We start from the raw sequence: 24,266 nt of genomic DNA, 5'->3' as shown, positions 1-24,266 counted from the left end.
TAGTAGATATTGAAATTGGCAGGGCAACCAGGCTCCTTTATTTGGTATCAGATATGAAAAGAAGAAGAAAAAGGTGAGATTGTCCATGGCCTTTGGAGCATCATCTCATTGGATACCCTCTAAAGCCAAATGAAATATGAAATGGGACTGCCAAAAAGTTAATTAGGAAGAAAACGATGCATTTAAAATGACTTTTAGATTAATTCAAGCTAACTAGTTCTTTAATAAGAAATACTGCTCAAATAAATATGAAGGTGCCAAGATATTCACATGAAAATTACAAAAATTCAAGAAAGACCAATGAGAAAACAGAGTCGTTGTTTTAAGACAAATTTTAAAAAATTATTTTATTAGATGATGAAAGTGAGCATACCAGTCACTAAATCAATGGGATCCACAAAACTTTTCTTTCTTTTTTTGGGTCAGAAAAATCCACAAAACTGGCCTGCCATATCCCTGAAACACCACAATTTGTATTATTTATTGAGTGCTGCTAAACGAACCTTTAAATTAACTGAGTACACCTTATGATCTGATTACATCCTAATATTTTAATCAAAATGTAAAATTAACTAAGTACACCCTATTTAACTACCAAAAATACCCTTAATACACCTTAATACACTCTATTACACAACACCCTAATACCAATCCTTCTTTTTATGAGTGTTATACTTTTCCAGCTCTTACTTGTTGCAATTTCTACACTCATGAATCTCAATGTCTACAATTTATTTAAATTTTTTACTTTGACAGGAAAGCAAGGGCATAGAAGACTTTGGTGATGTTATTAGAGAAGCCGGTAGAAATCTCAATGTCTGCAATTTATTTAATATTCCTTAATTTCTCATCTTCTTCAACCTTAAATAAAGTAAACCTACTTGTGTGATTATTTGTTGGTTGATAACTAGCTTGATGTCTTGTTTGGTTATAATCTTCTTGTATTCAGTGACTAAAATTATTTCTTTTTCTTTTGTCATGAAGGCTATATTGCAGATAACAAAGGGAAAATTCTTCTAGTCACTCATCGAAGATTGATACTGTGGCAAGTAAGTTAGCTGGATTAGAATCATTGCTATCTATCCCTTCCTATCTGCTATACACCATTCAACGACACTTCCTTGCGCCCTTCATCAGTACTCGCGGCGTTGTTCGTGGGCACCAAGTAATATGAAAACTTTTCTATGTTTGATTAGAGTTGAATATGGTGAGTAGGGTGTACTCATTAAAATTATATTTACTTCACAATTCAATATATTCTTTTTGGTTATTTCATATTAGGATAAATTAGTAATTTAATAAATAATTTGATAATAGAGTGTAGTCAGTTAATTTTAGAATTTGTTTAATAGCACTCTTTATTTTATATAGTATAATGTTGGCAATAACGATTTTGATGAGAGGGCGATCCCCTGGGCTATCTCAGGGCCAACCCCCTCCAATGCCCAAGGCCCAGCCCAAGCAACCCTTGCACGACAAATTCCATTCTGTGGGTCAAGTCAAGCTTATCAATTAATTAACCAATGAAAGATTGTACCACACAAAATTGAAAAAAGAGGGTGAGTTGAGTCGCTTTCATTTCGGCTTGTAATTTTACTGGCCGAGGGAGTGGTTTGTAGTGCAGGAAAATATTTTGTCACAAGTTTTTAAGATCCCCTTTTAGGTCACAAGATGAAGGCTGATTAAAAGAAAAAAGAAATTCAATGTTATGGAATCATACAAAAATACTTATTTCCGGAGTAGACAGATCTTATAGTGACACAATACAACCATAGGGCTGCTTCTCCCCCGCCCTCCTCCTGCCCCCAGTTGTCCTTCCTCATTGTCTTTCCCAATTTGAGCTTTAATCCGAATTACGTTAACTGATTTTCGTAGGCACGAAACTTCCACTTTTTTCTGATGACATCCTTCTGTTCATTGTACTGCGCCTTGACAAGCTGTCAGATACTCTTATTTGTATTTCTCTTTGTTGGAATTTAACCATAATGTGTTTAATAGCTGTCAGATAATCCGACTTCAAGAGAGAGTGAAACTCCAAAATTTGAACAGATATTTGGCAGAGTGCTTTGGCTATCACGGATTCAAATAAGATTCCCAACCATCCTTCTGTAGTTTCTCTGCCTTTGTCAAGACTTCATTCCTTGTATCTTCTTGATACTGGCTCATTCTGCACTCAAGTTTATACCTCGTCACAAAAGGCAGGCAACAGAATACAGATTTTCATTTCAAGCTTTGTGACATGAATAATTAAGTGAAAGGACCCAACCTTGACAGTAGATCAGCATCGCAAACACCCAACATCCTTACTGCCAGCAAACCAGCATTAGTGGCGTTGTTTACAGCAACCGTTGCCACTGGGACCCCTCTTGGCATCTGCATTATCAACACAAATACGGAATAACTTTCCAGATAAGTTACAAAAACAAAATAATACCAATAATAGTAACGATCTCAAGTAAAATTTTCGTAGAGCACACTAACGAAAAAGGAAGCAATGGAAAAAAAAAAAAACCAATAAACCAAAGATGTTATAGGGAAAAAATAAGCATAATTGTTTGAAATAGTATACCTGCACAATGGATAAAAGCGAATCAACTCCATCCAATGTAGAAGCACGCACAGGGACACCAATAACGGGCAAAGGAGTGAGGGCAGCTACCATGCCTGGAAAACTCAAGCGACAGTTAAATTAACCCCAGAAAAAAAACATAATCACTTAGAGCAATTTGTTTGAAGCATAGTTTATACGACTAGCCTGGCAAGTGAGCTGCACCACCAGCACCAGCAATGATGACCTGAATGCCTCTCTCCCGAGCAGACAAGGCATAAGAATACATCAATTCAGGAGTACGATGTGCTGAAACTATTCTCACCTGGAAATTATATCAGTTTAACATCATATATTACTAAAAAATATAACACACATTTAACGGGTAATCGTTTGACATCAAACAATAACATGTGAGAAGCAAACCTCATTAGGCACTCCAAACATATTCAAAACCTTTGCAGCATCTTTCATAACAGGAAGATCCGAATCAGAGCCCATTACAATACCAACACGTGGTGCAACTGCATTTAGAAAAGAGAAAGCAACATGAATAAAATTTGAGGATAACAAAGTGTGACTTGTTACGACTATTAACTAAAAAATGAAATGAAAATGGAATCCGTATCACAGTTTGGTTTTCAAAGGGGTCTATATAAGGTACAGGGAGAAGATGGGAACCGCCACAAAATGGATTTAGAATATTTAAATTTATACAAGGTTAACATTATCAATTGTGTAGGTGCCTAGTCTTTCATGCCCCAGACTGCTTTATAAAGTTCAACCATTGTCATTCCCCTTGCACTCTTCCAATTTTACAGTAAATTTTCCACAATGACAATTAGTCATTTTATGAAGTTTACTGGTACATGTACTAATGAAGCCACCTGCGGTTCATATAATTAACCACATAGGCCCTCAAAATTTGGACTAAATCTCAAAAGATGTATAATTTTTTTCGTAGTCAAAAGGAATAATTACGCGAAACCACCCTACTCAAACTACCTGCAGATTGACTTTCAGAGCTCTCTTCATTTAACATTGAATCCAGGAGCTTTTCGACATTGCCCATGGAAGGTCCAACAATGGTGATATGACCCATCTTCCGTTGCTTTCGCATTTCTGCCACAATATAAATAGTACAGGTATTAGGTAATCCTTGAGTATGAATCAGAAATAGACAAGACATTAAAATATGGACATAAGCAGAATCTAACCTGGCTTATCATACCAATGAACAGTAGCCCCTGGAATACACAATGCTCTTGCAATCAGTTGATGAGCTAGATGGAAACCAGGTTCCCCCTGAAAGCATAAAAAATGGCATGACAACAGTCAGCATTTGATACATCGATCTATCTTCCACAAGCACAGATATAGCTGTACATTTTTCAAACACTCCACTATATATCCATGTTCATGAAAACAATTCAAAATAGTAATTTTAAGAAAAAAAATAATTTGAGAACTAAAAGTCAGAAATTAAGTGCATGACAGATGGTGTTCACAAAATTGAACAGAACCTCACCTCATCTTCACCAAGTAAATTGTACATAATTGCAGCCGGAGTTCTCATTGATGGATCACCAAGTGGAAGCCCAACAACAGCCCGCAAATGCTGTTCATACTGTGAGGTGTAGCAAGACTCTATTGTGTGATGACCGCTATTGTGAGGTCTAGGAGCTACTTCATTGAGCAAAATCTGACAAGAAGTCACAATACATGCATAACTTAGTTGAATGCAGCAGAGCTATGAAAGATAAAAATCCAATACACCAATCAATAAATAACGAATAACCATAATCCAAGTTGTTAAGAGAGGTAGAATTGCTACCTGATCATCCTTTGTCAAGAACAACTCAACTGCAAACACACCAGCACCTTCTAATGAACTAACAGCTCTGGAGGCAATATCAGTGGCCAGCTCTCTGATCTTCCATGACATGTTAGCAGGTGCCTTTACAATGTGACAAATGTTTTCCCTGCACGAAAAATCCCCAAAAATACATGAAATCATTCGGATTTATGTGGATATTAGTAACATTTAATAAACAGATATGAAAAATTTAAGATCAAACATTGGCTGCTGACAGACAATTAAAAATTTAATCTACAGCTTACTTGTGTATAGTTTCAACAGCGGGGTAGCAAAGGATAGAATTGTCTCTTCCTCTTGCAACAATGACAGCCAGCTCCTGCAGTTAGATTGCCAAACATGAGAGGAGATTTTATTTTTGATGTACTTGTTCAGAAGCACATTTGTTTATTGCAAATTAATATTTGGTTTGTAAATCATCAAACAATGTGTTTTGCATTTATATTGCCAATAAAAGAGGAAAACATGGTTGAAAATACAATGTAATGGTAAACTCACAAAATAAACCATTAAAGCTCATGGTAACTGCTAGAGACCAACCTTTACAAAAGGGGCCCATTTCTCAACATATAAACCACGATCAAACCCTCCAAGAGCTGCAACAAACGTAGAATTATATTTTAAAAAATGGATAGCCTCTAGTTGAATTCAACACCAATCACAATCCAGTTAAAATTTTGAACATATTACCAGTTACAGCAGAAGAAAGCTCATCCTCACTCTTAGCGACAGCATTTCCACGTCCATCATAAGCTAACCTTTTACTTTTTATCATAAGAGGATAGCCAAAGAGGTCCCCTGCTCTCTTGGCACCTTCAAGATCATCTATCTACCTTTGCCACATTATACAAAAACAATATATAATCTTGCGCTATGTTATAGAAAGCAAAATTGCAAAATCATTTATTATAGTCCTTCAATCAGATAGATAAAGAGTAACTAACCTGCATAAATTCAGGAAGTGGAATATCATGCTGCGAAAAATGGACCTTTTGGAGATACTTATCCTGTTACATTTAAAGGATGAGATGCTTAGCAATACTATAATGGAACCATGCAGTTGAAAAGTGGAATACCGAATTAGTGCAACATGCTTATACTTTCATATGTATCAACATGGTAACTTAAAAATCTCCCTTAAAATGAATAAACAAACCTGAATTATTCTGATTGTAGAGGGTTTGGGTTGGCAATCCACTCCTTGTAGCTCAAGTTTCTCTAATGTCTCCACATCCACATGCTCAATTTCCACAGTCAACACTCCACATCTAACTACCATGAATACGATTAGAGTACATACATATTAATTTCGATTACAGAGACAAAGCAGTGCTTGATGGAGAAACATGAAAACAATACAATATAAATATAAATCACAAGGACATAAATGCAACCAAGTTGATAAATTGTTAACCTCTTTGCAAATTCTTGGACTGTAGCGCTATCATCAAAGCTTCCAACCATATGATGATAGGCAAGTTTACTAGCTGGGCAGTTCTCTTGTGGGTCCAATACCATCACTTTAATGGCCATTTGTGAAGCTGCTTGACATAGCATACGACCCAGCTGACCTCCTCCAAGAACACCAACAATCACTTCAGCCACTCCATGAATAGGTAAATCATCTTTCCTGCATATAAAATATTCAAATACTATAAATTTACATATATATATGTATGAATAACAATAAGATAAAATGTCGAGTTCAAGTTGTCTAAAACTAAAATTAACACTCATGCTCTTGACATATTTTGACATGAATTTTTTTTTAAAGCAAATATTACCCGACAGGAATCACGTGAGAGCCACGTGATGCTCGGCAAGCCAATACTGGATTGCGGTTCAGCTGAGGCTGCTTTAGCGAGCGAGAAGAAACAAAAGGTAGAAGCTTGTTCTTGTCTTTGAGGTCCATGTAGCAAGAGAATGCGTTTTTTGTTTTTGATGCAACCAAACACGGCCTAAACCCAAAAGAGTCACAGCAGCAGGAGCTCTGCCGAAGCATTTCTGTATGTCTTTAGAACTAGAAAGAAAAACCAAAGCCCCACGGCGCCTCTCTCTCTCTGTCTCTGTGGCCTTCTCTTTCTTCCTCCCTCCCAAATTCCAATTAGGGATGAAGCGGATCGGGTTTCAGGCCACTCTTTCGGGTAGATGGATGCTCAGGGGCCTAGCGTGGGCTGGTAACTGGGCCTGGATGTGCTAAAGTCCGACCCGATTTCTCGGACTTTTACCTAAGTAGTCGGGTGCCTCTAGTAAATACTCTTATGACCATTTTTACAGTATAGCCGTGCGGCTATACTTCTTAAATATATACGAATATTTTAACAGTATAGCCGCGCGGCTATACTCGTTGAAGATATATTAATATCTTAACAGTATAGCCGTGCGGCTATACCCTTTAAATATTTATTAATATTTTAAAAGTATAGCCGGCTAATTTATACGAATATTTTAAACGTACAGCCGTGTGGCTATACTCTTTAAATATTTATTAATATTTTAAGCGGCTATACCTCTTAAATTTATACGAATATTTTACTCTTTAAATATATACTAATATTTTAAAAGTATAGCCGCTCGGCTATACCCTTTGAATATATATTAATATTTTAAAAGTATAGCCGCGCGGCTATACGCTTTAAATATATATATATATATATATATATTAATATTTTTTAGACGTAAATATTTACCTCTTATTTATAGGCAACAACAATACAATTACGTGATTAGAGATAAGTTTTCGAGTCTCCAGTTATACATCAAATAGAACTCTAAATATTTTCTTTTGTCAAAATAAAGTTATTTATTCATCTAAAAATAAAATAGAATAATTAGTCAAAACCAAAAGCAATAAAATACCCAGATACATTTTTTGGTATCCTTTTCTTATTGAATTATTTTTCAATTTTACACAAAGATTTCAAATTTGACTCGATTTGAGCTTAAGCCTGCTAGATTTCCATAAAGTCCATAGATGATGATTCTACTTGCAGAAACACATAAAACAGTATACACAGATTTAATGAAGATGAAAAAGAAAAGAAATTATGAGGTAGCACAAATCAAAATGGCATCAATCTTCTTATTGATCACAACAGTAAAATTTACAGTTTACACACAATAATCACCCGTTTTACAGTGCAATCACTCATCCACTCCAGAAACCAAAAATGGAAAAGAAAAGAAGTTGAAGAAAAAAACAAATGAATAAACATCCACTCAAATTTAATAAGGAAAACAAGAAAAGGCTCACCAACTCTACAAACTTCTTCCAAGGTAAAAAGTGAAATATGTCAGACCCCAAAAAAGGCGGGGAAGGGAGAAAAATGACCCAACTGTATATGGGGTATGGGGTCAAATCCTATCATTTTCTTTGTGTTGAGAGGAAACAAGCTAGTATTTCTGTACACTTCATACACAATCTTCAATACAGTACATATATTGGCTATCATACACTCCAGCTTCTGCCTTCTGGAACATCATCTCCATTTCGCATGCCACCTGACAGAACAATTTACATTTTTAACGAAAGGGAAAGAGATATAGATATGTTGGCATGAGTAGGAAGGATTGATTAAGGAACTCACATTTTTGAAGGGATTATACATCCTCAAGCTGAAGTTTGATCTCTTCTTATCCCGACCTTCCGTAATTCCCCCAGGTGGGAAGCTATCTGTTCAATGAACTTCAGTCCCTCCTCTCCATATCTAAGTGAGTTAATTGTGCGTTCAAGAAATCCTCGGTCTGCCTCAAGTGCCTTCAACCTCTTATTCAGATCGGAAATCAGGATCGGAAGAGAAGCTAAATCAGTCACTTGACAGAGCTCTGCAGAGTTCTGGCCATTGCAATAAGTTTCACTCTGTTTACCGTTTAACAGAGGGTTCTCAAGGGATGAAATATGTCCTGACGTTACAGGCACTTGATGTTGCATTGGCAAACCATTCTCTCGTATTGCATCATTTTGTTGAGAACCTCCATCACCATTATGCAGATTCGACTTGCCAACCCCATTTCCTCCATTTTCAGAACAATCACCTTTAGATGAATCCGAGTTTTCTCCATTATTAGAGAACAATGAAAGTGCCTTCTCTAACTTCTCTAAACATTGCAAGATTTGTATTTTCTCATCTTCAAAATCCAAAAGTGAAGTCTTTACCCTACCACCATCCTCATCACTAAAAGGCATAGTGCTGTATGTATGAGGCCTTCCAGTGTCCACATGTTTAGGAACACTAGCACTATGTTCAATGCTGCTTGATTCTGAATGATCCACCACAATATCCCTTGCCTGGATATCACAGGTTGTCTCTAGCAGATTCTCTAGCATCGATTCATTTGGGAACTTCCTCCTATAAAATTCCAGCTCTGCCTCTAGATCTTGTATTTCCTTCTCCTTCTCAACAAGAAGGTCATCTATCTTCTGAAGTGCTTCGTTATCATACTCAGCTTGCTCTTCCATCATTCGTAGGTGCTGAAGTGCTTCCATGTGGATTGCTGCCTTCTCCTCTTGCAGTCTTGTAATCATGGCCATTGCTTGATCAGAAGCAACTGCAGAAGCATTTCTTTCTTCCTCCAACTCCTTATACAAAGCACTCATAAGTTTCTTGTCATGCTCAACCTGCCGTTTTAATCGATCAACAACACTCTCACCCTCAATTTCACTGACAATGCTCCCATCCAGAGATAACCCAGACTCGTTTCTTTCAAGTGAGATCCTCTTTTGAAGTATCTGCAACCCAATAGAGTTGGAAGAATCAGAAGCCTTCAAATCACCACTATTTGGGGACAACTTTGGACTCATTTCGTTTGTTGATTGCTCATTCCCTCGAGTGCCAGACAATTGTGACAGCAAGACCTTCAAATCTTCAGTAACTCTTGAAGAGTCCTTCCCAATCCATTGTTCTGCAAGCACACCAGATAACTGACTGCCTTTACTAACAACAACAAGCTTATAAGCATCACCGAGATCTAAAACATTGGTTACTTGCTGATCGGTGTTGCTTGAGATGGGGATTGTTTCCACACCTGTTTCAGATGTTGTGAGTGCCCTGACTCCTCCCTTGTACAATTCCCTAGGTTCTGCCGCAGATATTTGATCAGTTTCATGAGTTATTGTCACATCTTCTGAGAGAAATCACCACAGACAAGAATGAACATTGTGAAGTCAATTTACTGCAGTAAACAATGGGTGCTTTATGCAGAAGCATTTCAAACAAAAAGCAAAAATATTTTGAACTCTAGAGGGAAAAAAAGAGCAAAATCAAGACATTGAGAAAAAAGAGGAAACTTAAAATATTGTGAACTTACTTTTTCCTTTTGATACTTCAACTGGGGCTTCCATTGCATTTGATGATGGAGGGGTATTGTCAAGGATAGGTTCAGTTAATGCAGGGAAATCAGCCTTGCTTCCAACTTTTTGCCAATTAAGTTCCTCCAATCCATGGCCAAAAGCAACAGTTGATGCTACAGATGTACTACCATTGGAGTTGGGATCTACTTGTGCCAAAAGTGAAGGCTTGGGCACAGATGCTGGATCTATCAGTGCTGGAGTAATAATGCAGGACTCAGCATATTGAGCAGAGATATCTTCCTTGGGATCACATCCTTCATGAATCAAACCACTTGCATTATCATCATCAGAAAAATGAACCTCCGATTCAGTATCAGAAGTAACCTTGAGCTCTGTGTATCCAACATGAGATAAAGGGTGAAGCCCACTATCTCTCATATGAGTGGCTCTTACTGAAATATATGATTCATCTTGTCCCTTCCTCAGTTCTTTCTGATTATGTTCAGTATCACGAGATAAGGGCACATCAAGTTCAGCCTCGGACCCAAATTTTTTTGTCTGAATCAACTTTTGAGAATGCCCCCGAGATATGCATGGCTGCTTGCAACAAGAACAAAGTGTTCCGCTTGATAGGCAAGGCTTATGACCCCGAAGTAATGGGTCCTGATCAAAATCAAAGTTAGCATCATCCCCCAACTTACCCACCAGTAATCTGTATGTCTCAGCATTGGATCTATTAATTGTTGCAAATGAGAAGAGGCAACTTTCACACATTCCATGAACATCTACAAGCTTATGGTGAGCATAGCAAAGAACTAGTGAAGAAATCTCTGACTTGTGATTGCCGCAGAACAGGTCCCAATAATAACCAAGTTTTTCCTTGCCCAAAACATGATCAAGTCTTGAGCACAGCAGGCAGGGCGTTTGCAATCCACAGTAATAAGCAAACTTCGTAATTATATAGGAGAATATGGCATCAACGAACAGCAAAGAAATAAGCAACCACTCAAAGATAGCTGTTACCAAAACTTTAGTCAAATCCTGGGGGGCTTTCTGCATAAATGCAGATGAAGTCCCCATGGCAGCCATGTGCTTGAAATAGAAAACACTCCAGTCCTTCCAATACGAATCAGTACTCCAAGGTGAAACTCGGCACTGTATCCAGTAATGGACAAGGGAGGTTCAAAACAATCAAAGAAACAACTAATGTAACACCAGAAGCTAGGCCTGCATCATTCCTCCCATAAACTGAGAAGGCACCAAGGATTGAAAAATGAGCCAAAAGTAAACAAGTAGGCAGTAAACAAAAAATCAAACTTAAGAATTTTGAAAGAAAACATCTTAACCCACAAAAAGAAAAGGGAAGTAAGTGACATGCATAAACCAATTTCATAGACAATTAGTCGATAACCATGAAAAAACTATACCAGAAGCTAACAAAGAAAACATTTATATGAAACGCAACCCCATTTCTCATAGAAACCCCCTTTCTCATAGAAAACCCGATAACAAATGAACCGTTAGCATGCATATCAAACCAGTATTAATGAACATGATAAGACGTTATTACTCCTACATCAAGATCCACATAATCCAAGCCAATACTTCCATTAAAAGCTAAAACCAATCTGCATCCCAAGGCGGCAGAAACTTTTAAGGGTCAACGCCATAAAAAGCACAAACACATAGCAATAGGGAGTGACCAATTTCTCTTAGCAGATCAATACACCTGACCAAGAAGCTAGCAAATCCAAGTAAACAAGAAAACTGAAACAACCCATATCCAGAATTCCAATACAAGATAACTAACGACAACGACTCTAACAAATGACCCAAAAAAAGCCAGCTTATCAGCAAAATGGTAAAAGAAAAAACGGAAATTGAATTTGAAATTTCATCACTTGAAATATGAATACCCATCAAAAGACCAATGGCCCAATTCAATCTAATTAAACCAACTTGGCAGTACAAAACAGAGACTCGATTCACATAAAGAATAAATATTTACCACACCCACCAATCCAATTAACAACAAAATCTACGATGATCAAATCATAAAAATATAAGTTGCATTGAAAACAAGAACTTACTTACAATTACAAAATTAGAATCTGACCTGTTCATGTGTGGTGGAACCAAAGAAAGCAGTGAATGACTGAGTATTCAGAGGGCAGAGCGTGGAAATGAAAGAGACCCAATTGAGGGCGGACTAATGCCAAAACGAAAAACGAATAATTGGTTTGGTGAGAGATTTCAAGCAGAAACAAAAGCCCAACAGAAAGGTTGAAGCTTTACAACATCATATGCACGTTGGCCCCTTCACTCTATGATTTTCATATTAGAAATATAAAAACAAAAGGAATTCAAAAGTTGGTGTTGAAATATATGCCGACAAAGGCCAAAAAGTCGGCTGTTGATAAGAGAAAACGACACGATACCGAAAGTCCCCTAAAAAAAGAAAAATGAAAAGAAGTAGAATAAAAAGATTGGATGGGCTGTTGTTCAATGAGAACAGAAAAGATTTCCCACCAAAAAATGATGAACAGCGAAGATTCCCGGGAAAAATAGCTAGTTGGCCCTTTTCTTCTCTTCTTTTTTCTTTTTTTCTTTTTTCCTTTTTCCAGTGAATTACACACTGTATAGGACAAATGGCGGCCACGTGTTGGGCATTAGAAGAAAGCCCATAAGACACTTATATTTTTTTTCCCTTCTTTTTTTTTTTTCCTCTATTTCTTAAGGTAAAATGAAAACTTGTAATTATCTAAGGGTGGGCATGGTACGGTATTAAGTCCGTACTGTTATCGATACCGAAAATTTAAATCGGTATGGTACGGTATGAGATTATGATTTGCCAAAATTCGTACCGTGCCAAATCGGTATCGGTACCAAAATGATACAACTAAAAAATGAACCAATTCAATATTCAACATATTCATTCACCAAAATAAGTGATGCCTAAGTTACAAATTCAAAGATATTTTAGCTACTGATATTTTAGGTAGGACTCAGCCCAGAGTCATTACTTGTTAGTTTAGTTCATTGTCGGCTTAGGCCTACCATTTAACCAAAAGAAAAAAAGCCTCCATCTTAATCAAGATTCTAAGTGACTTTTCTACAAACAAAAAGTAAAGAGTCCAAAGACAATTCTAAAATCAAACGGTGATAGACACTAATTTTATTAAGAGATAAAAGTACATATTGTTTCTTTCTTTTCTTTCACTCAAAGGGTCTTGGTTGAATATTTTACAACTATTTTGTTTATTATATTTTCATCATGAAAATCTTTTCACCTATAAATCAAAAATTACTAATTGAGTTGCTTGAAGAAAGATGACTTTTGCCAAATAAATCAAAGAAAAAGCTTTTAATTATCAAATGAATAAAAGAAAAAGGCCATATAAACACACACAAAGGCAATTAAAATTATATTTAAGTACTATTTGGTACGGTACGGTATTGACCTGTACCAAAATCTTGATATCAGTAACATACCATACTCTATTGGTACGGTACGGTACGGTACCGAATATCTCCCCATACCAAATGAAACGATATGAAATCGGTATGGTACAGTACGGTTTCGGTATTTCAGTTTAAGATGCCCACCCCTATAATTATCCATAAGTCTCGTGTAATTGGCCACAGATCATGCTTAATAAATAAATTCGAGTATTTTGGTATAAATTTTTGTTGAACCTTCAAGATGGAATTGCATTTTGTAAACGGATCGCACAATACAAGTCCAACTTTACTAGTTTGCAATTGCAACCCTTGTCAAAGTAAATAAATAAAAAAGGAACAGCTTTTGCAATGACAAATTATATAAGAAACAAAACGACCGTAACAAAAAGAATCAAACATCACCATTGTTCATTGTTAAGCACTCCTAGTCCTAGGTAAGCGACACAAACATCACATACACTAAACCAATTAATAACATAATATACATTAATTAAACTTAACTAAGACAAGGAGAACATATTAATCAAGCATAGACAGTGGAGGTTTTGGAAGGGGATTGCCATCAACACCAGTTTCTTGAAACTTGCAGATAAACAAGTGGATGTCGTTCAAATACCCAAGGAGTTTCATTTTTTCAGCCCTCAAAAAACTGTTCGCTAACTCCATGGTACGACGACGTTTGTTCATAGCCTCATAAACTTCATAGCCCTCAGTGATCTTTCTCACTAGACGTTCACTTTCCTCATTCAGACGTTTCTGCTGACCAGCCTTGGCCTTGCTATCTCTCTTTCTCTTCTTCAAGCTGGCAGAGGAAGGAGAATAAGCTGAAGAAAACATTGTCTCTAAAGAAATAGAGGATATTAAATAATGGGTTACAAAACAATGCAAGTGGTTAATTATGAATGAAGGTGAAGAAGAGGATGAGGATATTTATCACTTTATATTAATTTGGAGCAGCAATTGGCAATTGCATAATTTGCATATGCACGACGCAACTTACTCAATTTGGATTTATGGATGAGATAGAATGAGATGTCAATTCATCAATTAGATTTTTGTACATATCAAATCAAATTATAGTTATGAATTTCGACTTGTACCTTATTTATGAATTGACGATAAGATTGTAATTATGAATGCGTGCTGCTATTTTCACCATGTGTCACCATGTGCGTTTATGAATTAGTAACTGGCATGTTTATAAGTTTTATTGAAAATATAAAGTTTGTGAGAATATAAGGGAGGGCTGGAAATATTATCACACTCTTGCAGATTGTTGTTGAACCATATGAGGCAATCGTATTTCAAGTTTGAGCTGATCACGTCAACCCAAAAGGAAAAAGTAAGGTTTGTGCTGATCACTTGGCCCATATGAATCATGGGTTAAGTTTCAGTTCTCTCGTACTGGGCCCCTCCCTCATCCTCATGTAGTTTTGTCATTTTTATTTTTTGGGCTCTGGCTTGCTGCAATGGGCAGTTTTAGACATTGTGGCCCCAATTAAGAAATTTTAAAGCTGAATTAGAAAAGAGTAATTAATTTGGAATATAATAAATATTTTGCTTATATTGTGCTTACGTTTTGTTCTTAGCTGGGTGCCTTTCCATAAAAATCAAAACAGTAGATAGCCCATGGGGCAAAACAGTAAATTCAGAAAAGCCATTCCCAATTTCTTTGACCTAAATACCCCTTTTTCTCTCAAAGCCCTCGTACCTGTATTTCCCTTCTCAACCCTCACATACACTGCCTCTTCTGCCCCTGTAATTCCCAATCTCTCTTCGTCTCCTTCTTGCCCTTCACGATTTTCTGCACAATTACCCGCCAAAATCCTTTAACTCATCTTTTCAAATTATCGTTGTTTTTTTTCTGTCCCCCTTTCGCACTCCATCTTCTCTCTCTCTCTCTCTCTCTCTCTCTCTCTCTCTCCCTGCAATTCCAAGACCTTGACTTTCGAGCTCGATCCGTCTTGCGCCGCTTTGGGACTTCGATTTTTGGAGTTTTGAGCACTACCCAGTTCTGTCTTCTATTGATTTGGTTAATTAGAAGATGAATTTGTGGACGTGATAGGGTCTGAAGCTAGGGTTTCGGACATTTCAGGTATCATGTTGTTTGATTTTCACTGTTGAGAGCTTTGATTAGTTGGCGTTCTTTGATAGGTTTGTGTTATTTGGAGTTTATTTCAATCTTTGAAAGTTTATTCCGGTCCAAATGAATGTTTTATCTACTGTGTATGGTTTGGGTTTGTCCTCTCAATATGTTCTCTTGCCTGGTTGAGCTTTTATTTTTGAGTGTCTTATTAATGTGTTAAATTAGCCTGTTTGTTGTTAATTTCGGTGTAGCGATTGTTCTGGTTGGTGGGTATGGTCTTGGTTCAAAGATTTTTTTTTTAGTAGTTGGTTAAGATATGGAGCTCTAGACGTGAATGCATTGGTCAAGGATTTGAACATTTTGGCTCTGTTGTCAATGACGATTTGCTAACAAAATAAATTTGTTTGTTTTGAGTGGCATGGTTTCCCATTCTGCATCTCCGTTGTTCTTTATATGGTTAATGGTCTTCTATGAAGTAAGAGTTACTGAATTAGAGTACTCTTTTTTGGTGGCTTGGAAACTGTTTCAAACGAAGGGGAAGTTAAATTCTGGACTTTGTGTTTATGTTTTCAGTTTTAAAGATTGTAAGCTCACTTGAGCTGATGTCCATGGTAGTGGTGAGATCACCTGAGTGATGCTTATGCTTTAATAGCTCTCCAATGTGAAAAGTCTAGTTCAGCTTTCGATTTCCTTTCTTTTCATACTGTTCTCATCAGAAGCAGATGATGCTTGTTTTGGTTGATTGTTTAGATCTCCAATAACTGGAATTGATGGTTTAAATTTGCTTATTTCAAATTTGGATGCACTTTTTGTTTTAAAGTTCTTGTGGATTTGCGAATTCGTGGTTTCTTAATGTTAATGTGATAAAAGATGCTGAAGGTGGGGTTTTCAGTCTGGTATGTTCTGGTCATGATTCTATATTAGGTTATTTTTTTCTCTTTTGGTATTTGTAAGCTGGTTACTTGCTTTCAAGGCATGCAGCTTTGAGAAGTGAAAGAATGTAAAAAATTGCCAGGTGTTGTTTGTCTTGCTAAGTGTGTCCTTTCATATTTTCCAATGTTTGAATATCTTTATTAACATGCTAATTTTATTGTATATGGAGATGTGCGTGTAGATTTTAGTGTTGATGCTTGATGTGATAGAGGTATGCGATTGGCTATTGACTGTAGTTATGTCACTTTGTAGGCATGCTTTAGTACAGTCTGAACGCAGTGCTTCCAACTATAAACTGGTAGTTACTTTGGGAGGCTGTGGAGCTGTGGACGTCTTTTTTATACTTTGATACATCGTGATAAATTCGTGAATGGCTAACCACGAGTTGATACTTGGGCAAAGTCACAATTTAGCACTCGGACAAAATCAGCAGGTACTGGGCCACAATCATAACCTAGGCCTTGGGCAAAATCATGAGTTTGAGTTGGGACAAGCCGACAATCATCATTTAGGTTTGGGGCAGGCCAACGAGCATCATTTGGGTTTGGGGCAGGCTCATGACCATGACCTGGGATTAGGGCATGCTCATGACCATGAATTGGGTTTAGGACAGAGCCATGAGCAAGAAGGGGTTGATGGTCACAGCTATGGGCATGGGGATGAGTTAGGTATGGATCGTAAACCTAATCATGATGACCATGAGTTGGCTCTTCATCCTCAGAACCATGAGTTGGGTTTAGTAGAGAACAATGAGCTGGCTGTCTCAGAGGACCAAGAACTTGATGAAAATTTGGAACTATCTATGGATCATAATCATGAAATGGGGATAGAATCTGCCCATGATATGAGTGTCCAGGAATCCCAGCTTGTACTCAGCTCCAGTCCTGTAATTCAGGCCCGTATGGCGATTGTAAATCCCAACTATGAATTGGCAGTGGGGCAAGAGTTCCCTGATGTCAAGAGTTGCCGGAGGGCTCTAAGGGATACAGCCATTGCCTTGCACTTTGAAATGCAGACTATTAAATCTGACAAGACTCGCTTCACTGCCAAATGTGCCAGTGAGGGATGCCCATGGCGTATTCATGCTGCAAAACTCCCAGGAGTTCCAACTTTCACAATCAGGACCATCCATGAGAATCATACATGTGGAGGAATTTCTCATCTTGGCCATCAGCAAGCCTCAGTTCAGTGGGTTGCAAATTCTGTGGAGCAACGGCTTAGAGAGAACCCTAATTATAAGCCAAAGGAGATACTGGAGGAGATTCATCGAGTTCATGGTATCACCTTATCATACAAGCAAGCTTGGCGAGGAAAGGAGCGTATCATGGCTGCAATGCGTGGATCGTTTGAAGAAGGATATCGCTTGCTTCCACAATATTGTGAACAGCTTAAACGGACAAACCCAGGGAGTATTGCGTCTGTTTATGGAAACCCGAATGATAACTGCTTCCAGCGTCTCTTCATATCATTTCAGGCATCAATTTATGGTTTCCTGAATGCTTGTCGGCCCCTCCTTGGGCTTGATAGGACATATTTGAAAAGTAAGTATCTGGGTACTTTGCTTCTTGCGACCGGTTTCGATGGTGACGGTGCTCTCTTTCCTCTGGCATTTGGGGTTGTGGACGAGGAGAATGATGATAATTGGATGTGGTTTCTTTCTGAACTTCATAATCTGCTTGAGATTAATACAGAAAACATGCCTAGGCTTACAATTTTGTCAGACAGGCAGAAGGGCATTGTAGATGGAGTTGAAGCAAATTTTCCTACTGCTTTTCATGGCTTTTGCATGCGTCATTTGAGTGATAGCTTCCGCAAGGAGTTTAATAATACAATGCTTGTTAATCTTTTATGGGAAGCTGCTCATGTTCTCACTGTAATCGAATTCGAAGCAAAAATATTAGAGATTGAAGAAATATCACAAGATGCTGCATATTGGATTAGACGGATTCCAGCTCGCTTGTGGGCTACTGCTTACTTTGAGGGAACACGGTTTGGGCATTTGACAGCTAACATAGTTGAATCGCTAAATACTTGGATATTGGAGGCGTCGGGGCTTCCAATAATTCAGATGATGGAATTCATTAGAAGGCAGCTAATGACTTGGTTCAATGAGCGTCGAGAGACCAGTATGCAGTGGACATCGATTCTTGTGCCTAGTGCAGAGAGGCGGGTTGCGGAGGCTGAAGAGCGTGCACGCACTTTTCAGGTCCTTCGTGCTAATGAAGCTGAATTTGAAGTTATATCTCATGAAGGGACGAATGTTGTGGACATTCGGAACCGTTGCTGCCTTTGTCGGGGCTGGCAGCTTTATGGTTTGCCATGCGCACATGCTGTTGCAGCACTTAAATCATGCAGGCAGCAAGTCAATCGATTTACTGAGAGTTGTTTCACAGTTACCACCTATCGAAAGACATACTCACAAACAATACATCCTATTCCAGACAAATCCCTATGGATGGAGTTATCTGATGGAGATCCAAATGCAAGCAACGCTGCTGAGGTTCTCATCAACCCACCTAAGTCACTCCGCCCAGCAGGAAGACCAAGGAAGAAGCGTGTTCGAGCTGAAGACCGTGGCCGTGTGAAGCGAGTTGTGCATTGTAGTCGGTGCAATCAAACAGGCCACTTTAGAACGACGTGTGCAGCCCCCATATAAATCGTCCCTATTGGCAATTAGTTTGCTTTTTGTGATTATTTATGTAGTCCTTGTTAGTTAGATCCGTAAGTTAGTACGTACATGCTGTATTGCGTAGAGAATTATGTGGATCAAGCTTATTATCTGCTATAATATATGACTGCTATTAGCACCGATAATTCAATGTTGACGGTGAAATTTGCGGTTCAAATTTTAGAGCACCAAATTGATCAACACCTCACTAAAAAGTTTTAACCTCGTCTTCGTGGTTGTAAAATAGCGTTGATATATTTTGGGTTTGTGTTTTTTGGTGTCCAATGACAATGACCATTGGCCTACCTGCCACAGCTAGCGGCACCGATGCTCGCGAACAAGGACAACAATCTAGTGAAGAAAATTAAAAGTACTAAACTACTTGAATGGACAAAAGAAATGGTAAATTAACCTTTTATTTTATTACCAAGAAAAGAAAATAAGAAAAGAGCTTGTTCTTTTGTGCAATCAGTTGGCTTAAAAAACACCACGCTGCTTTCTAGGTCATAACTAATGAAGAAATCTGACTGGGCAAAGTTTCCATAAATACCACCATCACTAGTGACATTCTGCATTGCAAAGCAGAAAACCTCCTCTCTTGGTGGAATGAAGGTTTGTTTTGGTAACAACCTCACATCAGCAGCACCCTGAAAATGTACGGTCAATATTGGTCCTTTGAGATTGGTTTTGCTTTTGTAGCAAAGCTGAAAACCCAAACTTGGATCATTTTCTACGGGTGTCATTGGAATTTGACCTTTCACTTCTGCTACCAAGCGGTCATAAAAATCTTGTGGAATGAGTGTGGGAGGTGCGCCTGTGTCCATGAACGTGTTGCCTTTTGAAACATTCCCTGATGAACTAAAAGGCACAAGCTTATCTCCAACACTAATTCCTTCAACTGTCACAAAACATGGGGTCTTGTCTTCTTTGGAAACCAAAGGTGTTGAAACCACACCTTCCCCTCATACTAAACTAGCTTCCCCAAAACTGATCTTGCTCTCAACACTAGGATCAGTATGAAATGGCATCAAACAGAAGGAGAATTTTTTGCCCCCAACTAAAGGACCCAATTGAGAAACAAGTGATAAGGGCCCTCCTCCCAGGCCAACTATTCCCATTTCATTTTCATCAAAAGTCCCAGTATTGTTATGTCCACAACCAAACACAATGTCTTTCAGGGAAGTTGCCTCCCCTGAGGTGGATGTTATGGTAATTGTCTCCTTAGCCAAGACTCCTTGGGTCATTTCAGCACCTCCATACCCATAAGTGTAATTGCAGGTGTGTTGAGGTGAACATGTCCCAGTGCCAATTGCATGACATTCTTGTGCATCACAAGGAAGGTCACTATATGTTGAGGATTTCTCGGATCAAACTTGGGATTAATCTGCTTGTAGCAGCCATGACATGGCACACATTGTGTCCACACTAGGTCACTGCCTGTATCAGCAATGCCGTACACCTCAAACGGTGGATTTCCAATCGAGAGCTTCATCAGATACTGGGCCTTGTCAGGTCTTACTTGTGCGCTGTTTGGATAGAATACTGGTCTCATTAAGCGTCCGCGTCCAAAAGCTTTGTTGAAGCTCTTGGAAGAAAAAATGGTGAATTTGGAGAGTCTCGGTGGATAAGGTTGGCACTGAACCCACTATTAACACCTGCTGATGCAGCTAAATGACATGCAATCAAAACGAAAAGATTAGTCACTGCACCAAAGTCTGCGGCTGCCATGAGAGAGAGTTATAGGAGAGAAGAAAATGAGATTGTTTAAATTTGCATACACATCCAGTTTCAGTTCAGGCAACAGATATAAATGTAAGGAGAGGCAAAGCCTTGAAACAGAAAGTGGTAGATTTGTATTGATGGCTAAATCTGTAGAGAAAGGTATAAGTAGGCACACATGGATTTCCATGGTCACCTACATTAATACTTGCTGATTCTCTAATGGTTGCCTTAGATTACCTACTAATTCTTCCCCAGCCACACATGAAATTTCATGCCTATTTTAAAGACATGTATATTATTATTAACGTAGTGCGTTAAAATCTAGAAGTGTTACACATGGAAATATGGCCGTCAGCTAAGGTAGCTTGGTTTATTCAATCTTCCAATGAATTTTTGCTTCACCTACCAATATGAGAAGATGGTAGTGGATGCAACAAACCACCAAGACTAGTCTCTGGTACACATATATGGGAATATCTTTGAAGTTGGGGGAAATAAAATATGAAAAATTCAAGTGTTTAATTAGTGTTACATCCTTATGGAGATATTATATATGCTAATTGTGAGTGATTATAGAATACTATGATAATACGGTCACGTGATACATCTTGTACACGTGTTATAAAAGAAGTGGATATTTATTAATATTATTTCCTAAAAAGAGGAAAATAAACCATACCATCCATCTATATTATAACACGTATACAAAATATACTACGCGACCATACTACCATAGTATCCTATAATTTCTTGCTAATTGCCCTTCATTGTATCCAGCAGCTTAGTCAACTCTTATCAAATCTCTACATCAAGCCACGCCAACAATTTTTCGGTGAGAGTAGGAAGCTCAGCTCAAATAACATTTATTTATTATTGTCCTTAATTACCTTTAGCTTAACTAATAGCTTTTGGCAGATCACTTACTAATTAAATATTTGGGTCAAAAAGGAGTATTTCCTCGGGGCTAATTTGAAGTTGACCCATGCATAGGCTAAACACATGTCCAACTAGTATAAATTCTTGTGTTTTTTTGAATTTTTGTATTTGCTTATTTGCTTTTGGTGTTTGACAAGTTTCGTATTTGGCCAACTTGTGAAATTTGCTTCTGCCTACTAAAGTGCCATGAAGTTTTAATTTAAAATCACTGGTGTGTAAATTAAGATATTTTTTTATTGAATTAGACTTCGATTGACATTTCTTTATTATATATTATATAATTGGAACTTATTATTCTTTTGTACAGTCAGTCGGCTTAAAGGACGCCACCATTTTTTCTAGGTCATAACCAATCAAGAGATTTGACTGAAAAAAGTTCCCATAGATACCGCCATCGCTGGTGACATTCTGTGCTGAAAGGCAGAAAACCTCATCTCTTGGTGAAATGAAAGTCTGTGTTGGCGTCAACTTCACATCAGCACCCTCAAAATGCACAGTCAATATTGGTCCTTCGAGATTGGTCTTGCTATTGTAGCAAAGCTGAGTTGCCAAACTTGGATCATTTTCAATGGGTGCCATTGGGATCTGATTTTTCACTTCTGCCACCAAGCGGTCATAAAAATCTTGCGGCAAAAGTGTGGGAGGTGTGCCCGTGTCCATGAACATGTTGCCCTTCGAAACTTTCCCTGACGAACTGAAAGGCACAAGCTTATCTCCAACACTAATTCCTTCAACTGTCACAAAATATGGGGTTTTGTCTTCTTTGGACACCAAAGGTGTTGAAACCACACCATCCCCTGATACTTCACTACCTTCCCCAAAACTGATCTTGCTCTCAACGCGAGGATCAGTACGAAATGGCACCAAACAGAATGATAATTTTTTGCCCCCAACTAAAGGACCCAATTGAGAAACAAGTGATAAGGAGCCTCCTCCCAGGCCAACTATTCCCATTTCATTTTCATTAAAACCCCCAGTATTGTTATGTCCACAACCAAACACAATATTTTTCAGGGAATTTGCTTCCCCTGATGTTGATGTTATAGTAATTGTCTCCTTAGCCAATAACCCTTGGGTTAATGCACCACCTCCATACGCATAACTGTAGCTGCAAGTGTGTTGCGGCGAACATGTCCCGGTGCCAATTGCTTTGCATTCTTGTGCATCACAAGAAAGGTCACTATATGTTGAGGACTGTTTGGGGTCGAACTTGGGATTAATCTGTTTGTAGCAGCCATCACAGGGTGCACATTGTGTCCACAGTAGATCACTGCCCGTGTCGGCAATGCCATAAACATCGAACCGAGGATTTCCAATCGAGAGCTTCATAAGATACTGGCCATTGTCAGGTCTTACTTGTGATTGTGCGCTGTTTTGATAGAATATTGGTCTCTTAAGCTTGGAAGGAGTTTTGTAGTGATTATAGAATGGTGAATTTGGAGAGTCTCGGTGGATAAGCTTGGCACTGAACCCACCATTAGCTGTTGATTGGCATACAAGAAAAATCAAAAGAACGGTCACCACACAAAAGTGTGGATGACCAAGGGTGGTGTCTGCGGCTGCCATGAAAGAGATTACGAGAAGAAAAGTGCCAGGAGATTGCTTGGACATGCAATTTCAGGGAACATGTATAAATAAGAGTCATACAAAGTCTATAAACAGAAGGTTGTTTCTAATGGTTGCACTGGATTTGTAAGATCACCTATATTATTGCTTTTGATTTTCTAATGGTTGCACTGGATTACCTGCTTTGATAAGAGATATTTCAGTAGATATGTTTCTTGACCCTCAAGGTAGGTTTCATTGTTGGCTAAATCCGAAAAGGGCAATCTACTCTTGCCATTTAAGGCACGTTTACTAAACAAGAATAGGAATGCAAGGAATCTGAGTTACTAGTGAGCAAAACACAACGCACATCACCATTCTCTTCTTTTTCTACCTGATTCATTATAGTAGTAAAACATTCCCATTTTCGACAGTTAGTAAATAATGGGAATGTTTTACTCCGATTCATAGATAGATACTCTCATTCATGCTTCCTCTTATACATACTCACTACAATTCTGATTCAGACACGTGTCAAAACCATTTCATAAAATAAAAAAGATTTTCTCAATATACAAGATTCTCAAATTTCAAACAATTACACAATTTTTTGGTCGAGAGATATTTACAAGTTGTACTGTAAACTCCACTAAACGCGCGTACCGTCCCGAAAACGAAATTCCATCCAAAATATAAATATATTGTTCGCTCGCTTCAGGCTTTTCATTTTTATCCCATTTCCTCCGTCTTGTTTTCCTTTGGCCTCCGCCGAGATCGCGGAGATTGAGTTCCGATACTTCCTCAGGAACTCCTCTGGACCACCGACAATGAGGCGCTGTAGAGGGCCTTTTCTTCCTCCGTTGAGAGAGCACCGAATCGAAGATCATCGAGGACCGTCAGATCGGTAGATCTAGGTGCTTCGAATTCGTTATCTGCAGCAACATGCAAATGCGATCCAAGGAGCCCAGCACCTTGATGTGAGGGTTAGTGTTCTTCTCTGATGTTAGAGCCGCTGTTCTTTTACGATCTTAGGGTTAGCTAATTTTAGTTTGCAATGTTAGGGTTAGCTAGCGCTCTTTTTCCATTGCGATATTAGCTACCATTATTTTTCGATTGCAATGTTAGGGTTGGATAGCTTTCTTTAGCAGTTGCAATGGTAAGGGTTAATTAGCGGTCTTTTGCGATTTCTATGTTAGGGTT

The 24,266-nt window shown here is 38.2% G+C and overlaps 4 protein-coding genes and 1 pseudogene across 8 annotated transcripts; 1 reads left to right on the top strand and 4 right to left on the bottom strand.

Moving 5' to 3' along the window:
* Positions 1,547–6,513, bottom strand: LOC18774979 (phosphoribosylaminoimidazole carboxylase, chloroplastic). 4 transcript variants are annotated; one of them, XM_007204873.2, is made up of 16 exons: positions 6,209–6,513; positions 5,839–6,054; positions 5,581–5,692; positions 5,369–5,431; positions 5,115–5,253; positions 4,965–5,020; positions 4,670–4,743; positions 4,383–4,530; positions 4,077–4,250; positions 3,766–3,853; positions 3,554–3,670; positions 2,975–3,072; positions 2,756–2,873; positions 2,570–2,664; positions 2,267–2,373; positions 1,547–2,167 (listed from the first exon to the last, which is right to left on the bottom strand). In XM_007204873.2, exons 1-16 carry the CDS (start codon positions 6,424–6,426, stop codon positions 2,074–2,076), a joined length of 1,917 nt encoding a protein of 638 aa, XP_007204935.1. In that variant the 5' UTR covers positions 6,427–6,513; the 3' UTR covers positions 1,547–2,073. The 4 variants fall into 4 exon arrangements, with proteins under 4 accessions (XP_007204935.1, XP_020422792.1, XP_020422793.1 ...); XM_020567203.1 differs by having other exon boundaries at positions 2,975–3,069; XM_020567204.1 differs by lacking the exon at positions 6,209–6,513 and having other exon boundaries at positions 5,581–5,696; positions 5,839–5,984.
* LOC18774052 (myosin-binding protein 1) lies at positions 7,478–12,620 on the bottom strand. Of its 2 annotated transcripts, XM_020566133.1 has the most exons (5): positions 11,831–12,620; positions 9,732–10,962; positions 9,450–9,548; positions 8,012–9,326; positions 7,478–7,925 (listed from the first exon to the last, which is right to left on the bottom strand). In XM_020566133.1, the coding sequence occupies exons 2-4, from the start codon at positions 10,801–10,803 to the stop codon at positions 8,035–8,037; spliced, it is 2,463 nt and encodes an 820-aa protein (XP_020421722.1). In that variant the 5' UTR covers positions 10,804–10,962; positions 11,831–12,620; the 3' UTR covers positions 7,478–7,925; positions 8,012–8,034. The 2 variants fall into 2 exon arrangements, with proteins under 2 accessions (XP_020421722.1, XP_007208094.1); XM_007208032.2 differs by having other exon boundaries at positions 8,012–9,548.
* On the top strand, positions 14,801–19,041 carry LOC18774462. Its single transcript, XM_007207077.2, has 2 exons — positions 14,801–15,271; positions 16,448–19,041. The coding sequence occupies exon 2, from the start codon at positions 16,566–16,568 to the stop codon at positions 18,849–18,851; it is 2,286 nt and encodes a 761-aa protein (XP_007207139.1). The 5' UTR covers positions 14,801–15,271; positions 16,448–16,565; the 3' UTR covers positions 18,852–19,041.
* LOC18775036 lies at positions 19,271–20,415 on the bottom strand (annotated as a pseudogene).
* LOC18773610 (aspartic proteinase CDR1) lies at positions 21,813–23,087 on the bottom strand. Its single transcript, XM_007208092.2, has one exon. The coding sequence runs from the start codon at positions 23,085–23,087 to the stop codon at positions 21,813–21,815; it is 1,275 nt and encodes a 424-aa protein (XP_007208154.2).

The sequence above is a fragment of the Prunus persica genome, chromosome G6 (assembly GCF_000346465.2).
Source record: "Prunus persica cultivar Lovell chromosome G6, Prunus_persica_NCBIv2, whole genome shotgun sequence".
Taxonomy (NCBI): Eukaryota; Viridiplantae; Streptophyta; class Magnoliopsida; order Rosales; family Rosaceae; genus Prunus; species Prunus persica.
This window is presented reverse-complemented; position numbering and strand designations above follow the sequence as displayed.

Excerpts from the sequence above, each read along its gene's own strand:
- LOC18774979 (XM_007204873.2), bottom strand. The coding sequence starts at position 6,426 with ATGCTTCGGCAGAGCTCCTGCTGCTGTGACTCTTTTGGGTTTAGGCCG. Across the intron at positions 5,254-5,368 it reads CACTTCCTGAATTTATGCAG|ATAGATGATCTTGAAGGTGC; the intron begins GTTAGTTACTCT and ends TGGCAAAGGTAG. Across the intron at positions 2,665-2,755 it reads TGGTGCAGCTCACTTGCCAG|GCATGGTAGCTGCCCTCACT; the intron begins GCTAGTCGTATA and ends TGAGTTTTCCAG.
- LOC18774052 (XM_007208032.2), bottom strand. The coding sequence starts at position 10,803 with ATGGCTGCCATGGGGACTTCATCTGCATTTATGCAGAAAGCCCCCCAG. Across the intron at positions 9,549-9,731 it reads TGAAGTATCAAAAGGAAAAA|AAGATGTGACAATAACTCAT; the intron begins GTAAGTTCACAA and ends GATTTCTCTCAG.
- LOC18774462 (XM_007207077.2), top strand. The coding sequence starts at position 16,566 with ATGGCTAACCACGAGTTGATACTTGGGCAAAGTCACAATTTAGCACTC.
- LOC18773610 (XM_007208092.2), bottom strand. The coding sequence starts at position 23,087 with ATGGCAGCCGCAGACACCACCCTTGGTCATCCACACTTTTGTGTGGTG.